This window comes from Struthio camelus, chromosome 7 (genome assembly GCF_040807025.1).
Source record: "Struthio camelus isolate bStrCam1 chromosome 7, bStrCam1.hap1, whole genome shotgun sequence".
In the NCBI taxonomy this organism is placed as follows: Eukaryota; Metazoa; Chordata; class Aves; order Struthioniformes; family Struthionidae; genus Struthio; species Struthio camelus.
Window position 1 is genome coordinate 3,918,280 of NC_090948.1, and position 24,666 is coordinate 3,942,945.

The 24,666-nt window shown below is 35.9% G+C and overlaps 1 protein-coding gene and 1 long non-coding RNA gene across 2 annotated transcripts in view; one reads left to right on the plus strand and one right to left on the minus strand.

Annotated features, from left to right (window-relative positions):
* ADAM12 (ADAM metallopeptidase domain 12) overlaps positions 1-15,007 on the plus strand; it is a 207,543-nt gene extending 192,536 nt beyond the window's left edge. The window contains exons 22-23 of the mRNA XM_068951456.1: positions 2,125-2,252; positions 4,867-15,007. Coding sequence (XP_068807557.1) covers positions 2,125-2,252; positions 4,867-4,927 — 189 coding nt within the window. The 3' untranslated portion in view covers positions 4,928-15,007. The remainder of the gene's footprint in view (positions 1-2,124; positions 2,253-4,866) is intronic.
* A 140-nt stretch (positions 15,008-15,147) lies between these two features.
* Positions 15,148-24,666, minus strand: part of LOC104141299 (uncharacterized) — a 46,647-nt gene continuing 37,128 nt past the window's right edge. The window contains exons 6-9 of the long non-coding RNA XR_011142357.1: positions 24,377-24,460; positions 23,971-24,035; positions 19,221-19,292; positions 15,148-16,370 (exon numbers count right to left, since the gene is read on the minus strand). This is a non-coding gene — a long non-coding RNA (uncharacterized lncRNA). The remainder of the gene's footprint in view (positions 16,371-19,220; positions 19,293-23,970; positions 24,036-24,376; positions 24,461-24,666) is intronic.

Below are 24,666 nucleotides of genomic sequence, written 5' to 3' on the forward strand. Positions count from 1 at the left end.
AAGGACAGCTAGCAAATAAACTGCTGTCAGGTTTAATATGTAAGTCTTTTGACTGCCAAACAGCTTTTTCTTCTTTCAGCTGTGCTCACAGAGCAAACAGGTACTTAAGCGCCAGATTCACGGTCAATACAAATCAGCACAGCACAATTGAAATCAGTGAAACACTGCAAGTTTATACTAACCAGGGATTCTGTCCATATACTCGGATTTAATCACCTTTACTTGTTCTTCTCTTACTGTTTGTATTCAACTGCAGCCTCTGATACTGTCATCATCACTAAAAAGTAGCTCATATTTTACAGGTCATCTTTAGCGTGGGAAATACAGCTTGATATTTTCACTTTTCCATACTGACCCTGAGCTAAGTTCACCTTCTGCTTGCTCTACCACAGTAATTCTTGTTCATACCTCTCCTTTGAGTGGTATGTCACCTCAGGCTGGCTTTCCTCTCAGTGGGCTAACACAAGTAATCCTGTTAAGTTCCTCCCTCAGTGGATTGAGGAAGATACCCCTTCTTGCCCAATGCATGTCAGGCAAGACCCTTCTTTGAGGTGCTTATTCGAAACATACCCATGAAGCAAATTAAAACGTGATATTCCTGAGGTCTTTGTAGCAGCTCAATATTACGAGAGTTACATTTTTCTTTCTAGCATTTTTCTTTCTTCTAGTTGTAAAAAGAGTTAATGCCAACAGTGAAAAGAGTACTCCTCCAGATACAGAGGCCGGGTGCATTGAACGCTGTTGCTGATATAAAATTGGACAAAGAAATCCATCCATAAATTCTTTGTGCCGAAGAACTGAAGCTCTGTAGAGAAAAAAAAAAAGAAGGGGCTGGGAAGAAGCAGAGAGAACTCATAGTGAAGCCTTTATCAAAATGCCACCTGATAGTCAAGCTGCGCTTCCTTTTTGAAAGAGCAAATGTTGGCCACGAGAAGTAAGAACACAAAGAAATGCTCACAAAGAGTACTGAAAAGTTGTGCTGTATTCATGAGTAATTCATGCATCAGGCTGCTTGTTTGATTAAATCATTTGGGGAGGCCTCAACTAAATTACACTGGCAAGCTCTTCTTGTTTCTCTTTGGTCAACTTGACTATTAGTTTGCCATACCCTTATTAGTAAAGAGAAAATTAGTCTGATTTATTGTTTTGTTTAGCGAAAGCATGACTTCAAAGAGTAGAGGGATCTGAAAAAAGTTTCTAGATACATCACAGAGTCTATGTGACTCGAGCAAGTCATTGAATCTGTCCCAGTTCTTCATAATGAAAATTTTTCCACAGTGTTGGCATAGTTGATCTGCTATTACAGCAGTGAGCGAGACAGGCAGCTTAATTATCTCCCTACAAAGATTTTTAATACAGAGGCTGATTTTCTGGGGCAAACCACCCTAGTTTAATGAGCTATGTAGTTGGTTAAATTTCAGGTTAAATGAAAATCATTACTACTTAGACTTTTTCAGTCTAGAATACTTTTTGAAATTTGGCATCTTGCTCATTTTGCAAACAAAATCTTTTTTATTAACTAACAAATAGGCATGTCTTTCTCCCTTCCTCTCTTTTTTCTAAGATCAATAAAATTTTATGTTAGTATGTTTGCAGTGTTTCAAGGACCACACAGAAGCCCATGCCTGACGGCAGATGACTTTTGCTCCCTATTAATGAGTCATTAAATTCCACAGAATGAAAGCACAGCTGCATCTCTAAAAAAAAAAATTCCACAAATACTCCCAGTTCAAATCACACTGAAGCAGTTTTATTCTGTGGTCATCTACATTTGCATTTTACAGTCAGTTCTAGGATTTCCACCTTTCTATATAATCTCTTTTACAATTTTAGGTATTCAATCTATGTTTTCCTCCATTTACCACCAATTAATCATTAACTGTAACATAGATGCACCCAATATTTATGAAGTAAAGAATAAAAAGAATTAACACCACTAAAATACACCCTCAAACCTTTATTTTAACATGCAGATACCTGTTTATTAAAAATATGTTAAGGTTTACTCATTTAAATGTGTCTAGCCACAACTACGCTGAACTTATCTTTGACATAACTCAGTTGTTACTATGATGACTGTTATGTCAATTATAAAGATTAATATGACCTTATGTTGTACAACAGGAAACCCACAAACCAAACCCGCCTCGGAAGCCTTTACCTGCAGATCCTCTGAACAAAACCCGTAACAACAGTGCATGCACACCAGGGCCTGGACAGACAAAAGCTCTGCCTCAAATTACTCCAGTAAGGTTAGTTCTGCTAATCAAAATCTTTGGTTTGATTTAAAGCAACTTCTTCAATGAGAAGTATAAAATGTCTTAGAGCAGACCTGCTATACTCTTGGGAGAAAAGCAGCATCCGTTTAGCGTAATAATTTTAATAATTCAAATAAGAATTCAAATTCCCTCCCTCACCTGCATAAACAAATTAGCATGCTGTTGTCATACAGCAAGTACTGAACTGTTCTGCAGCCAGTGAAACCAAAGCTTGGTTTTCAAGTTTCTGTCATAAATTGGATTAAATGCAAATTCTCTGATGTCTAACAAAGGATGAGCTCATGAAACAACGGACACATTCAGTTGCTCTGATTTTCCCAGCCCACGTATTCCCGTGAAACATATGGGGGCAGAGTATCGATTAGGCAGCTAGCTATCGTTTTGTCAAATTTTGTTGAACTTTTGTTGAAATTAACTACTGAGCCAAAACCGACACACAGATAAGGACAGACAGAGAGGGATATATAAACCTTATATCTTTAGGAAAAAGAAGGAACTTTATTCTAATTGCGTACACATAAAGAGATTACGCTGTAACTACTGCCAAGAGCTACACCACGAACATCTTCTGTATGCTCGTAAAAAATACGCAGTATTGGACTGATTCTCAGTGAGAGTATATCAACATAATTGCACTAACTTCCACAGAACTATGAGAATTTATGCTAGACACAAAAGTTTGGCTCTGAGCAGCTAACTGACTTTATGTTTACACAAACTGCTCAATAAATACAACTCCTTGCAAAAGAAAGGAGTTAATAAGCACCATTTTCAAGAGAAACAAGGCTATTTCAGGAAAACACTTAACTACTCAGGAGACCTACAGAAATTAGACTGTCTGAATATCAGCCATCAATAAAAGCAATTTTCTGTCCTCACACTTCACAATGGAAGAACATCAATTTATATCATCTGAAAATATAACCCAAAATATTCAGAAAACACAAACTGTACACTTCCAAAAAGGGATGGTTAAAGTCAATGTTGAAGTGAAGTAACTATCTGCACTGGAGGAGCAGACTATAAAAGTATAATCAAGACTGAGCTACAGGTTTTCTCCACAGCGCATGCAAGACTGTATGCAGTAAAGTCTGTACATGGATTACTTCACCAAATCAAAAATGTTTTAATGGCAGGAATTGCTTATAAAGAATATTTGCCATTATTTTATGTTTCAGCATTATCAGAAAGCAATCCATTCGGTAATGGCACAGAAGTACAGCATCACTAAAGATAAAAGGATGAAGAATGCAGAAATCTCATGATATTAAAAAGAATGTGTTCGCGTGTGTGTGTGTGTGTGTATGTGTGTATATATCAGAACACACAGTGAGTAAGATGATGGATAAATAACTTTAAACACTAATAGCAAAGACTTTCAGTAAGCCTGTTCCATCATAAATGCAAGAAGAATTGTGGCCTTTTGGATACAAAACATGAACATTGACCACTAAACAAAAATGCTGTCTATCAGTGCAATCCAGATACTTTATATGATGAAAACTGTGTGACAAGATGCTTTCTAAAGTATGTACAGTCCCTATATAAATATATGTAAGAGACAAAGAGTTTAGCTGAGATCACAGTGCAGATTGCACTTCTCAGTAGTACAAAAAGCTCTAATGTTCCTATCACAAAAAGCTCTAATGTTCCTATCACAACTTCTTTTACGGTACGTCTTTGGATATCCAGCTGACTGAACACTATCTTACAGTAATGTTGTACAACGATATTGTACTATGAGGAAGATAGGATTGCCCCCTTATTGAGCAATTGCTGCTAGCGAGTTAAAAGATTTCCTTCCAACTCTTTTTAGTAGCTGAGATCATTCCCCATTTCTGTTAACTGGGTATTTGATATGCTGAGACATTTTAAAATTGGTTTTCCCAGGACCATACCAATTGTACAATAAGAATCTAATTACTGAGCCACACCATTTCCCAATTCCTCTGCAAACAAATATCTAATCTTTGAAGAGTTCCTCCTAGGATTTTCATGCAATTCTCTGTGGATCTAAAATTTCTGACTTTGATGCTGGCTTAGCTGCAATACTGTTACCTGTGGTTTACGCAGGGATGCTAATTGCTTTAAAAAAAAGATGTTGAGGTCATTCTTACATTCTCACCCAATGGTCTTCAGTTTCCAATGAATAAAAAATGAGCTCCAAGGAAGATCAGAGTAGTCTGTTAAGCACTTAACACTGCTCAGAAAAATTAAAAATAGAATCGAGTTAGTTTCTTAATACTTCTAGTAAAAAGACCACAAGGGTGATCAAGTTCCTCACTTTGAATTCAATACACTCAAATGAGATATTCTGACAGCAGTAACATTTCAAGCTGGCTACCTATACTACTTTAAACTGATTGCTACTCTACAGGATCAAGTAGCATTTTTGAAGGGCTGCAAAACTGATGAGCATCTATCAAACTGAAGAGTTCAAAGAGCAACACGTGAAACATTGAGCTATCTTATTCTGCTGGCCAGACAGCAATTAACGCATGAACTGACAGGTTTGAGAGTAGCAAAAGCAGCCTGTTGCTCCCACTTGAGAAGTTTAACAATTTGGTGTTTTCTTTCTTTCCAACAGACCTGCTCCTAAACATCCCCCACTTGTACCCAGGTCCAGCAACACTGCTGATGTGAAATGAGGAGAAAATCTGACACCTTTATTTTTAAAAGTGAAGACAGAAGTTTGCACTATCTTTAAACTCCAGCTGGAGTTCATTTTTATGATAATACTTAGAATTTTTAATGTTTAAAACAGCATTATTTTTAAGAATTCTGAGCTACTGCCTTTGGTGCTGTGCTGTGCTATGGTGCTCTGTATACTTGCTCAGGTACTTGTAAATTATTAATTTATGTTGAATATTTATTACAGTGCAGTGCACTGTAGTAGATATTTTTACCATAGCTGAGTTTTCCTAAGAAGGAAGCCTTTTTTTGTAATATTCTAGTGAACTTGAATAATTCTGCTCTATTGGTCCTATGTAGAGTGTTTAGTTTTGATCTGTTCTTTTTGGAGTACTGATACTCATGGATAAATCAAATATATCAACACCTCCATCTCAATGGTTTATAACAAACTTTTGAATAAGTACATCAGGGTGAAGCATCTTTTCTGGAACACAGTGAAATGCCCGATATCTGCACACAGATGTATTTAAATACACATGTGTATTTAACCAGAGTAACACTCGGTGTTATCAGTTGTACTGTAATTTCAATTTTCATGTTACTGTTGGAAATTGTCAAGAAATTTGTGCTGAAGGAGGATGTATTCATTTTTGATAAGTTCTCTCACTGAAGAAGTACTGTATATCATGAAACTGTTTTGTAACCTCATTTTCCTCAAACACAGTATGGTTAGTACATATTCATGCAGATATCAGGCCTTCCGGTGTCACTTCATTTTTGATGCATTGGTAATTAAAATCAGTCTATACTATGTAAGGCTGTGCCACCTCACTGTGTTGTACATCTATACTTTTTAGACAACACTACGTTACACATAAGGGAAGGGGGAAAGCTAAGCATTACGAAGAATTACGTTTTTAAAATCAACTATTATTTCTTGTGCCTCATTGCTCTGCTTGTCAACTGTATTTTGCATATTTACTACTGTTTTGTATTTAACTTCTCAAATATTGTTCTGGGTTTCTTACGTTTTCAAATCAAAATATATACTTTAGCACACGGACTTTGGATATTCTAAGACGGAGAAAAAAAAATCTCCATCTCTCTTTACTTTATACATTACATCTGGTTTCTTCTGTACCTTCTCAGTAGCACTGCTGAATAAAGTTGTTTCATATATGCTGTAATAAAACAATTTTCAAATATCGATTAAAATAGAGGGATCAGGAACTATTACCTTTCATAGGTTAGTTTCCTACTTGTTTGTAGTTTTTTTCTTTAAGCAAAAATAAAAGCATTGATAGAAACTTGGATCTCATATCAGTAATTGTAATTGTATTTAGTTTTCCTAGCAATATAACAGTCATGTTTATGGATAAAGTAAATAAACCAAAATAAACCATAGGTTAGTTTGTTACTTAATAGCAAAATAAAACAAAAGTAAATGCTTCACAAAGTAATCATAATAGAAACATCAGTGCATTTTGTACTATATGGAGAATTACTACAATAGTAGGATGTTAATTCATCCTAGGCTTAGCAATGTGGTTGAAAACAAAATTTCCAGGTGATATGGGAATATTTAGATTGTGCTTTTTATGTAGGTGAGATATTTTGCATTTAAGATATTTTAACTTCCGTCAGCAGTAGCTTTGTAGCGAAAATGGGGGGAGCAATGTGTCAATACACAGCCCAAATAAATGATCTCATTTCTTTTGTTTGAATGGGTCATTTTTAGAATGCCAGAAAATTACACTTTATCCACATATTTCTGAAAACAGCTGTAAGAGATTCTTAAATCGTAAAGTGAAATTGTAAGTGGTAAAAGAAGAATGTGAAATTAGGTGACAAGAAAGTTTTTAATTATCTGTTTGCATCTAAAGCTAGTGCCATTAAATGCACTGAGGTTAAACTGAGGTAAGACTTAGCACGTGTATATTAGGGTAATAATTAGAAAGTTGGGGCATGAAACCTGTTTTATTGTATTCAGACAAAAACAGATGCAGGGAATTAGTTGTAAGGTTTTATTAAAATTAGAAGAATGCATGTTTTGTATTTTTTGTAGCAATATGATATCCTGATGCAGTGGAAAAATCTAATTATATAAAGCAGGGTACATGTTATTACGCTGTAACAGAGGCATTCTGCAAATATTCAGGTAATATTTTTTCAGAGGAAACCTAGCGTGACTCAAGCCCTCTTATTTCTGCGTACTTATATATTTAGATATTATGCCAATGAGGGAAATACTATTTAACTACTGCATTGGCTAAAGAAGGCAAGTTCGAACTGCATACAAATCTTTTAATTTCTGAAACAGGCTTTTTGAAAAGTGATACTCCAGCAAGATTCTTTTTCTAGGTCAAATATAAAACAATATCCTGGTGAAACTGAGCAATGTAATATCCTCATAAAGTTGAGAGGCTAATTCACAATGGAATCATTAAGGAATGAATTTTATTCTGCAAACAGTACATATCTAATGGATACATCTGTCTCTCCATACACTTGCAAAAGAGTGACATGACTTTTTTTTTTGATAGCTACATACATAATTCTATTGTCAAAACATGTAGACAGCAGGAAGAAAGTTACTTTACAGTATTACTTTTTCCCACACTTCGTGCACATACAGAAACACAGTATCAATAACTTTTATTTTAATAGTTGTCATTTTAGTAAAAGTTCTCTTAGAAACAAAGGGTCATTGTGTTCTATGATCTAGCAACAATATCAATACAGCAATTAAAAGTAAAAAAAAAAAAAACCCTAACTGGTGCAAGAAAATGTGGTGCACAGACTGACTGGGATGTTGCAAATCTGGGTTAAGTCAACTTTAATAAAAAGATAGCCTGTTATAGAAAAATAACAGGTCTTAAATTTTTAAAACACGTCAACAGTCTCTTATAAATGTTTTTCAACATCAAAACACAAAGTATGCAATTATAAAAAATAAGCATTATCATTCCGGTTATGTAATGTTTGTAGGTAATTAATTTAAAACATTGTAAATAAATATCACATTACAGAAAACTGTAAGCATGAGGGGTAATAGGGTTATAGGTTGGGGGTAATAGGTTACTTACTTGATTCAGTAAGAATTCATAAGAAATAAATATTTACAAAGGAATAAATAAATCAAGGTTTAATAAACAGTAAGCAAACAACTGGCTTTCAAAAAGCTGTGCAACTCCTCTCAGTCTATACACTCAGGAATGAATTCAGAGATAACCAATATATCACATATCCAATGACACTTTAGTATATGTAGTGAACCAGATTTTTTGATAGAATTACAGTTAGTTTCTAAGCCAATACATGAGGTTTCAGAAAAGTAAATTCAAAAGCTTTAAAGCGAAGTAAAGCTTTTAAAGCAAACTGTAAACTTTGGTTTTAAAATAAATGAGATCCACATATCTAGTTTAGAACTAGATAGTCTTGGATAGAACTAGAAATACCCATATAAGACACTGAACCTTATCCCTATAATTAAAAGGCAATAATACCTGACTAATATGTAATCCAGAACAGTCCACAGACCATCCATTCTGGGAACTGAGCACACAAAAGCTAGAAAGTTTCTCGGATGATGCTGAAATACTGGTGGACATACAGATCAGTGCCTGTTCTCCACTCCCTTCCCCCAAAAGAAGAAATAACAAAGACACAAATAATTTTTCACGTATAGAGGAAGATAGTAAAAGAATCATTCATATAAAGGACATCACTAAGTGTCCTCAGTCCCAGCAACAGTGGAGATTTTAGCTTAAACCACCTAGATGGTCTTACTAAGTGGCTTGTATCCCTCAAAGAGCCCTGTAGCTGGCAATTAGTTCATTCCTGAGCTTTTGAAGCGCACAAGCATCAACACAGGCTGCCCAGTATCTCATCTGCCATTGCTAGAAAAGGCAAAGCTCAGCCGTTCATCAAAGGATGGGGAGCGAGAGATTCTGGCTTCTCCAGCTGACCAGCAGAAGCCCTGAGGCAACACAGCATCATTAACAAAATACCCTTTTACTGTCTTTAACAAGTCATCGCTCTCCCAGAGAAAGATCTGAAAAATATGTTTAACCAAGCTGTGAACTAACTACTAAAAACTGCTCAATAAGCAGAAAAGAGTATGTCACATTTTTTAACTATTAACACTTTTCTAAAATAAACAGCTGAAGCATATGTATGCAATGACTTGGAAAGTAGTTTTATAGTTATGAGTGTGAGATTACATGGAGATGTTATCTAATGGAGTTGCTATCTTATGTTATACATAGAGATTTTTATACCTTTTGAAAAAAAAAAATCCTAATTCCTTGCCTGAAACAAAAAACAAACCACAAACATCCTGAGAAGTGACTACTATTACTTGAAACGAACAGATGGTAGATACTGACACACTACAAGCTGAATTTTATTTTTAAAGCAAAACAGAGGAGGAGGTATGATGTATAGAACAGTCATATACGCTGGAATCCTTGCAATTAGCAGATAAGCAAATTCATTTATGAATTCTCAGATGCAAAATTCTACAGGCAGAAAAGATCTGTAGCTTTTGGAGAGTAAGAAAAAAAACAAATACTTCTTTCATTTTTAGTTCAAATTTTTTCCCCAGGATGGGAGTAGTAGGTGGCAGTGTCAGGGTTTGTTTGTGTGTGTGTGTGTGTGTGTGTGTGTGTGTGTGTGTGTGTGTAAAACTGGTGATTAGACATGCAGATTTCATGCAAAAATCCATTACGAAAAACAGATGAATGGTTTTGCATTCTTAAAGACAGTCTAAACAAATTACCATGGGATACACTAGGATGCGCAACTTCAACATGTTTGCTACTCTATGGTAGCTGCTCATTGTATGTACCTGTGGTATCCAGTTTCAAATAAGTGCTGTCAACACAGGCTTTAAGGGCTGTCGTAACACGTACATCTACCTCTATGCTCAATAAACTTTAACTTTTAAATTACCTTTAACAATTAAGATGCATCCTCCTTTAAATAATACTTAATCTTTTATGGAATTCAGTTTCTCTTCTTGAGAGACATCTTCTGAACAGAACATCACTAAACATGCTGATGTCTACTTTTGCTGTCTTTTTCTTCCATACACACATTTCAGCCTCCTACCTACTCGTTATGAGATAATGCAGTTCCTGATCTAGGTAAGTCCGCCTTTCGGAGGCAAAGAAAGGACACAAGGTGCCCCCTAAAGCAGTGCATAAAAATGCTACTATGCTAATCAATGGAACAGTAATTACAAATCACCATAATGACAAATGAATACATATGCAAAATAAAAAGCAAACAGCATGTTTACCCTCCTTCCCTCCCATCAAATCTCTCAGTTTTATTATTCCTAGATTTTTTTTCAATAGCTGTCAGTTATCAGAGAGCAGCAAATTTTTCCAGTTCATGGTATCCCTTTTCAAAGGCTCAAAATATTCAACAGTTACATGTTCTTCTTAGTTTCAATTCTGATTCTTTCTGATCATTTGCGTATGTAACATTCTTTCTTATTAACTTCCGATGATAGTACTTTATTTTTAATTTAACTGTAAATTGCAATGTCGCAGTAAGCAAATTCATTCTCTGAAATATAATTTTATAAACTCAGTAATGCTAACATTCATCCTACACACAGATCATCCTTCCAGACAACTACACTACATGTTGCCAAAAGGTAAAGCTGCCCCCATGTACTAGCATGCCTTTTCACAAAATACCGTTAAATGAGAGAAAAGCATTAAAAAATAAGAGCATATTGAAATAAGAGTTTTAAAAGCTTGGAATTCAGTTAATTCAGAGGTAGAATCCCCAAAAGCATCATCATGACAAAGATGCATTTCTTTTCCATTCCCCTCTCTTCCCTTTTCTTTTTACAAATAAGATGGTGTTCTGGCTTCAGGTTTACTCATCTGCACAATGGTTGCTTAGGGGAATTTCAAAAAGCAAAGCAATATGCAAGTAGTATGTGTCTGTACGAAAGAACAATGAATTTTTATCTCTTTATTACATGTCCTACTTTTACATATCTCAATTTAGATCCTTTAACATACCTATGAGTACACATCTTTCCAACATAAAATTACCTGTGCACAAGAGATGCATCCCCATAGGAAAAATTTTGTGTATTTTCAAATAAAAACGTTAAGAAGAGAGTTATGACTGTAAATAATCAAACTAAGAGAAGGAACAGAAATATTTTAGAAATGCTTTAAATAGGATATCTAAAAATACAAAGCTTATTTTCATTTGAAAAAGTGCTATTGTTAAAAAAAGATGTAGCTGTGGTAAGTAATTTTAACTGTTTGATATATCACTGCAGACTGTTTGGCTCAGTATAAACACAGACTAGAGTGATATAAAACAGCATACTATTTTTATGAACCATTCATTTTTAATACTTCAGTTAAACTTCAACTTGCTGACCTTTTCACAAACTTTGCTATGTATCAGGTTTCATCAATGTACGAGGTTTTCACTTATGTAAGCATTTCTTATAGAATCTTCCATTCAAAGGTGCTTCAGACAAACAGTCTTGTAATTCAATAGCTGAACGATCTGCTTATTGTTAAGCACTATCTCTCAATAAATGTTCTTAATTATATTTGGTTTTGCCTACATAATTACTCAAATTGTTAATAAAATGCAAGCATTTCCTCAACATAAAATATATCATTATAAGGGAGAAAGGCATCTTGCTTTGTGCAAGTTCTCATTGCTCTAAGTACACATATGAAATAGAAGAATACTATGGAATAGAAAGCATTTTTTCTTGTATGTATGTTTCATTGCCACGTCACTACGGTTCACGTATACAGATATTCCCAGAACACATTTAAAATTTTCCTTCTGTTAAATAATACTGAAAAAGGAGAGAATTTGCTAAATAAAAATAAAATAACCCCCTCAGTAAACCAGAAAAACATCCCATTCAAAAAAAAAAAAGGCCAGTACATTTAGTTTCTGCAAACTGAAAACATAGAAAGAGGTAAGCACCAAAAGAGCATGTAACAGAGAGACAGAATAAAAAGTGACTACCATTAAGCAGAATGTCTAATATAGCAGTCTTTGTTCAGGTGATAACAGAGCAGAAATTTAGTACTGCAGAAGTAGCTTACCTGTTTACCATGCTCCAGAATTGGCTATGGCAAGTAGACTTGACAGGTCACTTTTCAAGATTTTAAGTATATAGCATTAAATGGCCTTGCATTTTCTGCGTTGCAGGTATGTGTGAGCATGCCAGCAATTTTAAAAAGCTTCCAACTCTCTGCTTTGCAGGTTTTGGAAACTTTGTATCTGCAGAGGAATCATTACCTGCAGAACCTTTTTCCATTATAGAAAATACATGCAATGTATATATATTACTACTGCTATTTTGAATTATTTAGGTGTAAATGACCCTGTGGGGAAAAATAACTACATGATAATGTAATATATTAGCTAATGTTTTATTTGGAGTAAAGGGTCAAACTGTGTGGGTTTTTTTTAAGCTACTTTAATTCTACATTTTAAAATGTTTCAGTGCTTGACTTTGAAACTTGATGTAACCTGATGTAAAGGCATCTAAGACTTTGTTTAAAACCCTGAAAAGACAGAATTCACACCAGATGACATGCCTGACTCTCTATTTTTCCAACCGTTTTGGTAATAGGCAGTAGCAATAGATAAGTCTTCTGGAAATATCAGTAGACAAAGGACAAAACACCTATTTGATTACCGGTGTCCCAGCAGAAGAACCCCAGAAGTGCCTCGCCTTGGCTACATTTCAGCTAGACCCTCCCTATCTCCTTGACCCCATCCCATCCTCTTTGCCTGCCTCTCCCCATTCCCATGCCTCATATTCCTAACCTCACCCTCATCGTCCTCACTTATTTCATCTCCTTTTCCTGCTATTGGATCACTATCCAGTGTCAAATAGTCCCTTCTCCCTGTCCCGGTCTCTATGAAAACTCCAAAACAGCTGGATTTTGAAGTCCTCATCACATAAAAGAGAATAAATAGAAAACTCGGTTCCACAATTTGATGTGGCTTCTTCTAGTTTTAAAACTAGAAGAGTTGAGTTTACAGAATATCAGCATATTAATTCGTTGCAGGTACTACCTCAAAGTCGAAGGAACAGAAATATTTTCTGATATAAAAATGATCTGGAAAAAAAAAACATGGAACAGATTAAAACAAATCCTAGAAATATGGTGCTTTTTCCTCTTGTACATTTCCTAAAGTTATTTATAAATAAAAAGCAGACACCAAAGTAATATCACAGTGAGATCTGAGTATATTCTTCAGTAAGGTAAAATGTTTCTGAGAAAATTTGAGCAATTTTTATTCTTGCAAGTGTTCAAGTAACTTCTGTGGTTCAAGTAATTTCTTCTTTCCAATTTTATTTAATCTGCACTCAATTCTTAAGTTTCAACAAATTTTTTCTACAAATTTATCTGTCATTGTGGCAACCTGCCTTCATCATAGTTTAAAACAAAGATGCATCAGAGACAATATTGGCATATTTTGGAAAAACATAATAAACAAAAAGTAAAAAGAAAGCCACACTGTTTTTTTCATTATCCTGAAAGGTAACAAACTTTGATTCGACTTTATCACAAAATAAAAATTACTTATTTTTGGAGAAAACTTTGTGTTTGGACAAATAATCACCTCAGAAGTTTCTACAAATTATTCCTTAGGTAGCTGGTAGCATGACCATTTCAAAGCAAAAGAATACACCTGAGAGCACTATAAATTTCATTCTACTAACAGAAAAGAATTACAATGCATTAAATAAAAATGTTTATAAATGGCAGTCTACACATATTTTCATGCTATAATATGCAGAAGACCATCAAACATATAGTTGTGCTTTAGATGAGCTAACATATACATAATTTATAAACCCTCTTCCCCAAGCCTAAGAGTATCCTATTCCCTTCTGCAAGGTATTACCTTCTGCAAGTTCTATAAAAATACAACTATTCCTCATCTATCTGTAACAGTTAATCAGTGTTTCTCTCTTACTGTGCAACAGAGACGGCCTGCTACTAAAGCCGTGCTGACTTAAAAATATAACTTTCTCTGTTTAAAACTTAGTTCAGCTACCCATTTCTGAGTACACTAATACCCTACATACAATAATGCAATAATATTAAGTAAATCCAGATACTATATAATGCAAGGCTATGTCAAATGCTAAAATAATGATTTTACATCTTTAAAAGGAAGAGTAGCTTTGTTGATTTGAATTCAATAGTAACAATCCATTTTTACTTCTCAACCACTGTCACTGTTGGACAGGACTATAAGGAAGTTTTGTCTGAAAAGGCCCCAAGTTAATTATGACAGATTATTCTACTCTTAAGGTTGCAAATAATTGAAAGTCAAAAGCTCAAGTATATATATATATATATATATGCGTGTGTATATATATTTTTTTTTTAACAAAGATATATCAGGTTGATAGTAGCCTAACAAGCTTTGCTGAAAGAATGTTGATCTCATCAACGTGTACAAGTATCTGAAGGGGGAGTGTCAAGAGGATGAGGCCAGTCTCTTCTCTGTGGTGCCCAGCAACAGGACAAGAGGCAATGGGCAGAAACTGAACCACAGGAAGTTCCATCTGAACCTGAGAAAAAACTTCTTCACTGTGAGGGTGACAGAGCATTGGAACAGGTTGCCCAGAGAGGTAGTGGAGTCTCCTTCCCTGGAGATATTCAAAACCCGTCTGGATGTGATCCTGGGCAATATGCTCTAGGTGACCCTGCTTGAGCAGGGAGGTTGGACTAGATGATCTCCAGAGGTCCCATCCAACCTAAACGATTCTGTGATTCTGTAATGTTAGCTACCCAAACACCTTAAATGTATTCTTTATTCCTAGAACAGAAGCTACATGCACTGTACAAGCACTGTACTCGTGATCTGAGGCAAAGGCATCTCCTTAGAAAATTTAAAGATAAGTATTAACAAGCTTCAGTAAGAATTGCTAATTTTGTTTACCAGAGGGACAGTCATGAAGACAGAAAGGTCTTGAAGAGCAGAGGGAAGCTTCTGAGAGGAAAAATTTCCAGCATTTCACTTCCAGAAGCATAAAGAGGGTTTGCAATATTCTCAGGGGAATATCAAAAAGCATGTCTGTATATGTGAATATTTTTCTTTACATCTAACTCTAGATGTAAAACCTTTTTTTTTCCAATGTAAGGAAACAATTTGTAAACCTATAGATATATTTAAAAACAGGAGGACATTCTGAAAAAGAAGCTGAGCTCCACACTTTAATGAACGCCAAGAACCTGCAAAACTGAACGCTACAGGTAAGAAAGGAAGTTACGGTGCTTAACTGGAGGTTCAGTCTTCATACTTTTCACTTTCCTGGTGCAAAAACACTCCCTTTCTTTTTTTTTTTTTTGAATTACCCATCTCTGAGTTGGAAGGTAGGCAGTTTTTCTCATAACATGTTCTTCTTGTCTTCTAACAAATTGACCAAGCGCTAAATAAACAAACAAAAATCTGAAAAACGGAGAAAGAAAAACATTTAAAAAATAAACCCGAATCTGGGAAATCAAGATATAGGAATTATTCATACCTGCCTCTGAAAATTTTCTAGCTATTTCCAGTTCTTTACCATAGTGAAAAACAAAAACAATAGTATATTCAATTTAACAATTAAAAAATAAAAGGGGGAAGCTATGTTTACTTTAGCTACTTCATTTTTAACAGTAGCGTGTGCTCCCTTCTCCAGCAGCAACTGAACAAGTTCGTTGTGATCATTTAATATCACCACCTGTAAGTTTAATTAAGTGCCTTCAAAAGGAGTTACATTATTGTTACCTGCCACACATCAACATACACTGATGCTGTGCAGGCCCCAATCACATGGAGCTATCTACTACCATAATTCCTCGGCATCTATGAAGTCTCACAGACTTTACTGGGATTCAGATCATCACAGCTGCATGCTGACTCTGAGGCAATACCTGGGTTTTACAGAACAAGGGCTCAAAAACAATACACAGATTTAACAGGCATTAGGCATCACAGACATCTGGTTGTAATAAACACGACGCAAAAGACTTTCTCAATATAACATTCAAAGGTATGTTCTTGATGGTTGAGCTGAAAACTGAATACTGATATCTTTATGATCTGTATATTCCAATACAAAATTTCAAACAAGTTTCCAAGGTCTAAAGGAATCTGAAAACTCATCCTATTAGAAATGAATGTGGATCTCTTAAGTTTATCTAAAGTACTGTATTTCATGTGTCAGTGGGAGGTCTCTTCACTCTTCACTTTTTTTTCCTTCATAATCTTCCACAAAGAAATACATAATTTCAGAAATACCATCAAAGATGTCTTGCCATCTTTGTCTTTCATAGTCACATCTGCTCCAGCTCCTATGAAAAGATGCTACATCCTTATTTCCTGTACTGCAGAAATTCTCATCAGTAGTGTCCATTCTAAGCGCTTACCTGTAATGTTTACCTGTTACAGAAAGACAAATACTTATTAAATCTGAAGATAATAAATCTCTGTTCACATTACTGATCTGGCCCAAGTCAAAGAGACCAAATTTTTTAAAAATTGCTTCAAATATCATCATCAATTACATGGCTGTATACATGAAATCTGTAACTCTGCATATTGTTGAAGGAGCGCCATAATATTCAATACTTTGTAAAATCATGCACATTAGAAAGAAGATCCTCTTCTGCATTCCTAAAGAACCTGGGAGACAATTACAAAAGACAGCTGTTGCAGCTGCAGCCCGAGGAACTTTCTCCCAGAGCCCTAGGAGGAGCATACACCGAAACAATAACGCTAACTTTTAATTTAAAGGTAATAGATCAGTAAATTTTTATACCAATCTAATACAGGGTCATGGTGACTGGCACTGAAGTCACGCACTAAGGTCTTAACAAAGCATAAAGCACTAAAGCGCTTTAATATCACTGTTGCTACTTACAGCCCACGCAAGGATGCGGTGCAGAACCATTAGATTAGTATAGGGATCATTAATTTTATTTTGGCAGTAACTAAACCCTAGTAACTAAGAAACCGCATCAAACAGATGGTCTGAAAGAATACCTAAGTAACGCTCAAGTAAGGCTGCACGCAGCTTACAAATCTGTATAAAAATACAGGGCAAGAACAGCTACAAAAATTAATCAAACTCCTCCTGGCTTGTCACTATCATGATTTTGAAGCACATTAGGAAGGTATCAAGAATATGTTCATTCATATGTTCATGTTCATTGATTTGTTAACAAATCTTTTCCCTAAGCATGTATTTTGTATAAATTTTGGACTATTACTTCCCTTGAACTATTTTCAATCAATGATCTTAAATTACTAGCCTAAATTAAAGAAAAATACAAGCGTCAAAGACAGAAAAATCCTCAGGATTTACTAAACGAGAGATTACACAAAATTCCAATATTCTCAAACAGTCAAGATGATGTCACTTCCATATGATAAACAACATGAAAAAAGCTTTATTAATGATTCATGTTTTCAGCGGTCTGAAGCTTGCATTTCCACTTTTGGGCATGGGGACCCTTACACACCTCTTGCAGGTGTGCGCACGCTTCAGTCAGGACGTAGCACACCTGTGTAGCACATACGTGCACTGTAGCATCCCTGTAACAACTACGCTAAGTGTACAAGTGCACTGTCACTCCCGTTTCACCTCAAGGGCGCTAAGGACCATGCTCTGGCAGCTCAGTTCTCTTCAAGAGAGTTCTGTACATTCTTGGCCCTTCCACATCCAGAATATCCTTTCTTCACTTCTTCCCTCTTTATCATTTTTGGGTCGTCTTCTGTCATTCACTCCTCCTTTTTGTTGTATCCTCTTTGAGCTCTGCTGTCTTTTTGATGGACTTATGGCTCCCCTGGCCACTTTTATGTAAATCCTCTAGATAAATGAGCTGCTTTTTTTCCTTCTTACTGCAGCCAGGCCTGTCTTTTGAGCATTAACTTTGTTTTTCCAAAGCATGTGGATTCAAGTCATTCCTGTGACAGCACTATGCCTAGCTCAGATGGGCACACTTAGTATTTCTGCGTGAAGAGAGCCCCAGCTCCCCCAGAAGCACACTGCATGTAGCTCATTTGCAATGCCAGGCCACAGCACAAGGCCAGATCCCAGATTTACTACTTGAGTAATTCCACAGGGTCAGCTTAGTGCAGCAGGACAGGTTTTGCTGTGGCACAGTTCTTTTGCCAGACCATTTTTTCAGCCATTCAGGCAAATCTCAAACCTAAAGGTATTTACAGAGGAATATTGAATACAAGCATCTTTAAGGAGTCTCTTTTTTTTTTTCCCCGTTGTTTCTAATTTCTGTCACAAAGCTTTGCAACTTACATGCATCCTAGCAAACTCCAGAAAAACTAGCATAAATAACAGAAAAGATAATTAAATGGATTGATAGGTGAATTACACTTTCAATATGCTCACATTTGAGATTTATCTTCTCTTACAGCTTCAGCTTTTCTGGACTATTAAGATGACTTGAGATGTTGTTTCTTCATTCTGTCAAGCTGTACCTAAACACTGTTTCAGCACTGACTGTTTATCTCCCCCATCTAGAATGTACTGAAGTTTCTGAAGCTGAAAAAACCCTAAAACTGAAACACTTTTTCCAGTTAGAGATTTGATTGCTACTGGAACTTTAACTGAACCTTAATCAGCTCTTTTTTCATCACTTGAGCCAATGATAACTACTGACGATTCTTCTGTCCAAAAAACTTTATTTTTTCAAAGCAAGTACTTTAGCCTGAAACAGGAGTCCAAGTTCTAACTGCTGATCTTTTTACATTGTTTTTCACATGAATAAGGTCTCCTTGAGGGCTCAGTTAGTGCTATTAGAATCTCATCCAAGTAAAGAAATTCACCATCTGACTCCTTGAGAATAGGAACAGCTACAAGCCCTGGACATAAAAAAAATAAGGACTAAACTTTCTATAGATGTCTCTGAAGTAGCCAGAGTGGAAAATCAAGTCATGAGAATTTCTGTCTTGAGTAACAGTTCAGTCGTTGGAGTCCTGGACTACATTAATATGAATACAAATTTGGCTCAGCAGCTCTATCAATGTTGAGCAGAGCTCATTTCATCAGATATCAAATAATGTTAATGCCTTCCAAACAGAATGTGCCTACTGCTAGTACTGAGGGCACAAAGATGCAACATTAAGCAATATTATGGCTCCATGGAAGTTCCAGAGAAGGTGCTGAATTTAGTGGTTTTCCAATTGATATTCACCTCCAGTGGTGATCTGAAGTCAACCACAGTACAACAAGCAAACGGGGCAAAAGCTTAAAGAAGAAAGGTTACTTACCAGTGCAGTACAGTTCTTGGAGATGTGCTAGCTAACTTGCATCTTCCCCTCTCTCTCCAAAGTTTCTTGGCTCTTGAGGAACAAAAAAAAATATTACTGCCCTTTATACTCTGGAAACAGAGCATGAAAAAAGACAAGGCAAATGCTTCTTAGCAGCTGCTGCGAAATAGAAAGTTTTCCAAACTCTAACCCTCAAGACATATTCACTCACAGCAGAACATGCCCATTCGAAACGCACCTCAAAGAATTGCAGTTCTGGGAAAGAAACCTTCCCTTCCTCCTCAACTAGAAGCACCAGACCATAAGCATGAAAAGCATGCTGTACTGTACTGCATTACAAATTAATTAAGTAATGGAAAATTCATAGTTTTAGGTACCTTAACCATAAACTTATTGTTAGAATAAGGATATAGCAGCATTAAAACTATGAAGACAGAAACTCTGATAAACTACTGATAGGCAAGATAGTAGTATCTGGTAATTAATGAAAGTGTTCTCCTCCATCCCACTCTCCAGACCTGGGGCTATGCCACCTACGCTGACTCTCCATTTGATAGTTTACATCCTCCTACACTGCCCCAAACACGCTTGACAGCATTTCTCCTTTACCCCAGAAACTGCTAGAAGAGAGTTCCCACATGCTTAAGTTAATCTTAGGAGCAGAAGTGATGTGAGACGAAGGATAAGGAATCTCAGCTCATCTGATGACTCCCAGACAAGAGGGCACTGGGAAGAAAAGGGATTTGTAAGGAGAGAGAAAAACCAGCCTCACCCTCTATTTTACAAAGCGAATAAAAGATTAAACTCCATCACACAGTGTACAAGTTTTTAGTAAAACTTATTATTATAACACTTATTAAGTCCATATTATCCTGACTACCTTTAAGAGGACCATTAAATAAAATTTAAGCTTATCCAACACATATCCTGTTTTCTCTTGCCCCTTGCTCTGTCTGCGCTCCTGAAGGAGCCTACATCAATCTGATTTTTCTCAATCTAGTCTTGTTTTACAGGTCATCAATTCAAATTGTCAGTGCTTTACATTCTCTACTATTCTCAATTAGAATACCGTTATATCCATCAGTCCTTATCTCTGAATCTTCAACTTTTCGTTTAGCCTCCCAGCAGTCTTACATCAGAGCTTTTGAACACCTTATCAACTGCAACCACGTTGATTAAATTATATCACCCCTTTGCTAATATTTACTGAGCCATTACTAAATACGTCCAATTTTGTTTGTTAACGCAAGTTTGTGTCTCCCTGTGGTGTGAAACCAAAAGCAGGCAGTCCTGCTTAGCTCCAGCTTTATGGAAGCTTGTAAATAAAACAAAATGCTGTATTTTTACTAAAGCTACAAAACCTTCAATTTTAGGCAAGGAAGGTTCCCTACCATATCCTCTATCCCCTACTAATAAGAGAATTGTCCTTATTCCCTGTCTTCTGTTGAGGAACTATTGTTTCCTCATTAATGAAATACAGCTAGAAAGGAAAGATCTAATAACAAAAAGATTGCAATTGAAAGCATCACTGTCCTATTCCTGTATAGACAAGGAATAAGATGGTAATTACATTTTAAAAGTTTGATGCGCTCCTAAGAGCTTTCTGAAACTCCTTAAAGGGTCACCCCACTTCAAGGAACAGTAAGACGAGCACAGGAGTGCCAAATCTCACAGGCATGCAATCACTCTACAGCGATCTCTCAGAAGCTATAACTAACAAAACTGTAGGAGTCTCTCAGTTTCTGAGTCTTCAGTTCAGTGCTTGGCCAAATAAAATTGCTGCGTCAACCACTGCAAAATCAAAAATGTCAGTTACCAACAGTAGAAATTTTCTGTTTATTTATAAATGAGAAATAATTTATATTTATCACAGTGCTTTTATGAGTACTAGGACATATTTATCCCATTAGTAAGCAGACCAACTGCCACAGAAATTAATAGGCAAAGTATCAGCTACACTACTGTTAAATTAACCTAAAAAGGCTCGCTGTCTTTGACATAGCAAAGTATAACATTATTCAAAATACGATATTTAAACTGGCTTACTCTGCCAGATATGCAGGGAAATATTTACCAAATATGTAGTAAAGAATATAAATAAAGCAAATTAAGGTGTAAGCAGAATGCAAGGGCGATCACTGTTCATCATCTTCAAACAGTAAACTGTAGAGTCACAGTCCAGGTGATGTTGCAATGAAATGGATTTGTAGAAAGAACTACTGGATAATCAAGTGGAAAGCTTGCTGAAAGCATATCATGTACCCCGTTTAAACAAGCTGGGTAAATGGGTAAATGCAATTCAGAATTCAGGTAATTAGTCTAAAAGCTTTATTTTAGCTAGCAAGAATAACTACCCTGTTCTACAATACACTATATCTACTGAACGTACACTTGCACACTGATTTAGCTAGGAAACCTTGAACACTTCCTAAGCTCAGAAAGTTTCCAAACCCTGGGTCCTTGGTCACAAACATTACTTTAATAGAGATGAAAACAAGATAACGCGTTCCTTTCAAACAGACAGTAAATCAAAACATCCACTTCTTAAACAAATCCAGAATAAAGATTACAAACTTTGGGACCATCTGTATAAGAAAGTATATATGAAACAGTTAGCCTATCTGCTCCTGAAATATTTTAAGTAGTTCAGGAACGATAAGCAGACCATGAAAGAAACCATGCAACACTATTCCCTCCTGCACAATTTCTCAAAATACCATGCAAATGTAGATGTGGGACATAAAACTGCCCAGTAAGACCAGCGCTATTTAGCAACATAATGGGGATAGCAACAACTTCAGCAGGAGGTAGCTGACCGATATGCTTCAAGGGCAAGACCCACGTGGAATTACAGAAGTTGGCTGGCTGCCCCACCAGAGAAGGAAATACGACAGCAGCGAAAGAACATGTGCAGAAGTAACTTACCAAAGAGTACAAAGCTACAGCTAAGAGAAATAACTTACAGGAGGACACAGAGGACCAGAGCCAGAGAAGAAAAAGCCAAGACAGTTAATATAAATTATGAGAGGAATACAGGCTTTAAGTGCAGCATTTCTCAAGGCTAACAACAATTTTACCCCCTCCCGCAGGATCATCGGTTTTATGATTGCCAACCATTGCAGTTGAATAGGTGTCAAAGAATACAGCAATCAGCCCACAAGAATTTCTTACAGATTTAGACTGTATCTAAGAAGCAACCGCCTAATCCCAAAACAAGTCTTTAGGCTGAGGTGCTGTAATTAAAGCCATTGAGCTAGATAGCTGATGCCCCTTTACAGAAAAGATGGAGGTGGCGTTTCATAATAACCTAGTATTTAAAGACATAATTACCCACCTCCAGAATAGTAAACTAAAAATAACATTATTTGGATGTTACTATCCATTCTATAGAAAATTCCTTAAACTCTGTAAATGAAGAACAATGCACAATGTAGATTAATTTAATTCAGAGCCACCTGCCTAATTCTTATGAATTATGCTTTGGAAATAGTGCTTCTCCACATCCAGGAAACTGGTGTCACCTACCATAGCTATCTAAATATGGTTCTTTAATGCTTGAGTAAAAGGGATCTAAAAAACTGACCTACAACCAGATAGAAACAAGCATTTCACTATAGACTGAATTTTCAGGGAAAACAGCGTTTTACCAGTCTCAGAAAATAATACAAGATAATCAGCAGAAAACACAGCACAGTGTATGAGACGGTGATGCCTGAGCAATGCAATTCAAGAAGTGCACTTGGGAGGCAACCTTCGCTCCTCAGATTGGAAAACAAGTGCTGACATTCTTTGCTTTTGAATATGAAGAGATAAATTTCCTTCATACCACTCCCTCGTAAAATGTACATTGAGTCGGCAGCTCTGACACAGGAAAGGATGGCTGCTGATTATCTATCAATGCTCCCCTTGTTGTATAGAAGCCTGCTGGAGATGCAACTGGGACAAGCTCTTTTTTTAAATAACCAGTGTTGTTTGATTCCTTTCTTTTCAAATCTAGGAGTAAATACATGGATTAGTAAAGAGGGGAAAAACAGACTATTGGCCGGAGCCAAGTACATACAGACGTTTGCATACACATAGAGAATACATGCAGCACAAGCATTCTCTCTTTAGATTTCTTCAGAAAGAAACCACCTCTGACCTACAACGTTCAGCGCTCAGAACTGAGACAAAAGTGGATTAACAAAGACTCCTTGTTTCCAGAATAACACGGACATGAAGTTCCAGACACATATAGTTTTTCTATAAATGGCTACGAGATTATATGTTATTATCCCTCAGCTGCTTTATACCACTTCTCTAGTTGAAAATTGCCATCCATCCCCTCAGAACAGTCTGCAAGCAAACTCCAACCTACTTCAGTGCAAGTCCACCAGCTCAAACCACAGTCACTAAAGATTTAACTGAGTGCCTTACTTACACTGAAGCAGATGAGAACTTGCACGATCCCATCCATGGGCTAAGAGAACAGTAAGCTCCAGCAAGTGGATTCACAAAGAGCATTTAATGGTTTTCACCTTCAACATCTATAGCAAAATCTGGAAAATATTCTATATTCCAAGTCAAAAATTAAGGTATTTTGCAACTATGATCAGAACTAGACTATAAATAACAATCTCCAGCTATGAAAACACAATGACATACCAAAATATATATTTTAATATATGATATCATTATAAGTATAGATATATGTTGCAACATTTATGTTATATAAATATAAATACAGTGAGAAAATATATTTTCACTGTACCTTTTTTTGCACTTCCATTCTTCTGATGGACCTCTGTTCCCTTTCATATGAATATTTTCCCAAGTCTACGATAAAACATAGAGCCATTAAAAAAATCTTTTGATGTGTTTTCACTAAAATGGATATTGAAAAAAATTATTTATGCTAGATTTGCATATGGATCATTTTCTCGATAGCTTTTTAGAATTTTTAAAAGCCATGTCATTTCAGGATTTTCCTTCATTAAAAATGATTTCAGAAGTAAAAAGATTACTATGACTGTAATCTTTAATAATGAAATTTTTAGATTAAAACTATACAGTACATATTTCTCCCCAGTGCACCTTGATCTATTATTTGATCTAAATACAGGAAGAAAAGAAAAAAATCAAATCCTGTAGGACGAGATAAAGGAAGGCAGTAATACCCGTCATGTCCTTTCTGAGAAGCAATCATCAGAGCAGTAAAGACCAGTTTTATCAGGAACATTTACCTTCACGTGTCTTACAAACTAAAGGGGAAAAAAAGGAAAGAAATTGTACCAAGAAAATACTGGCAGAGAACAACTACTTATATAATTATTTTAAATACTCTAACCAACCATTAATTTTGTCAATGGTATGAGAGAAAATGATTACAGAATACATTTTTGATAAAATTTGCAAATATAACAGTCAAGTCTGATATAATACATACATCTCTCAGAATACACTGATA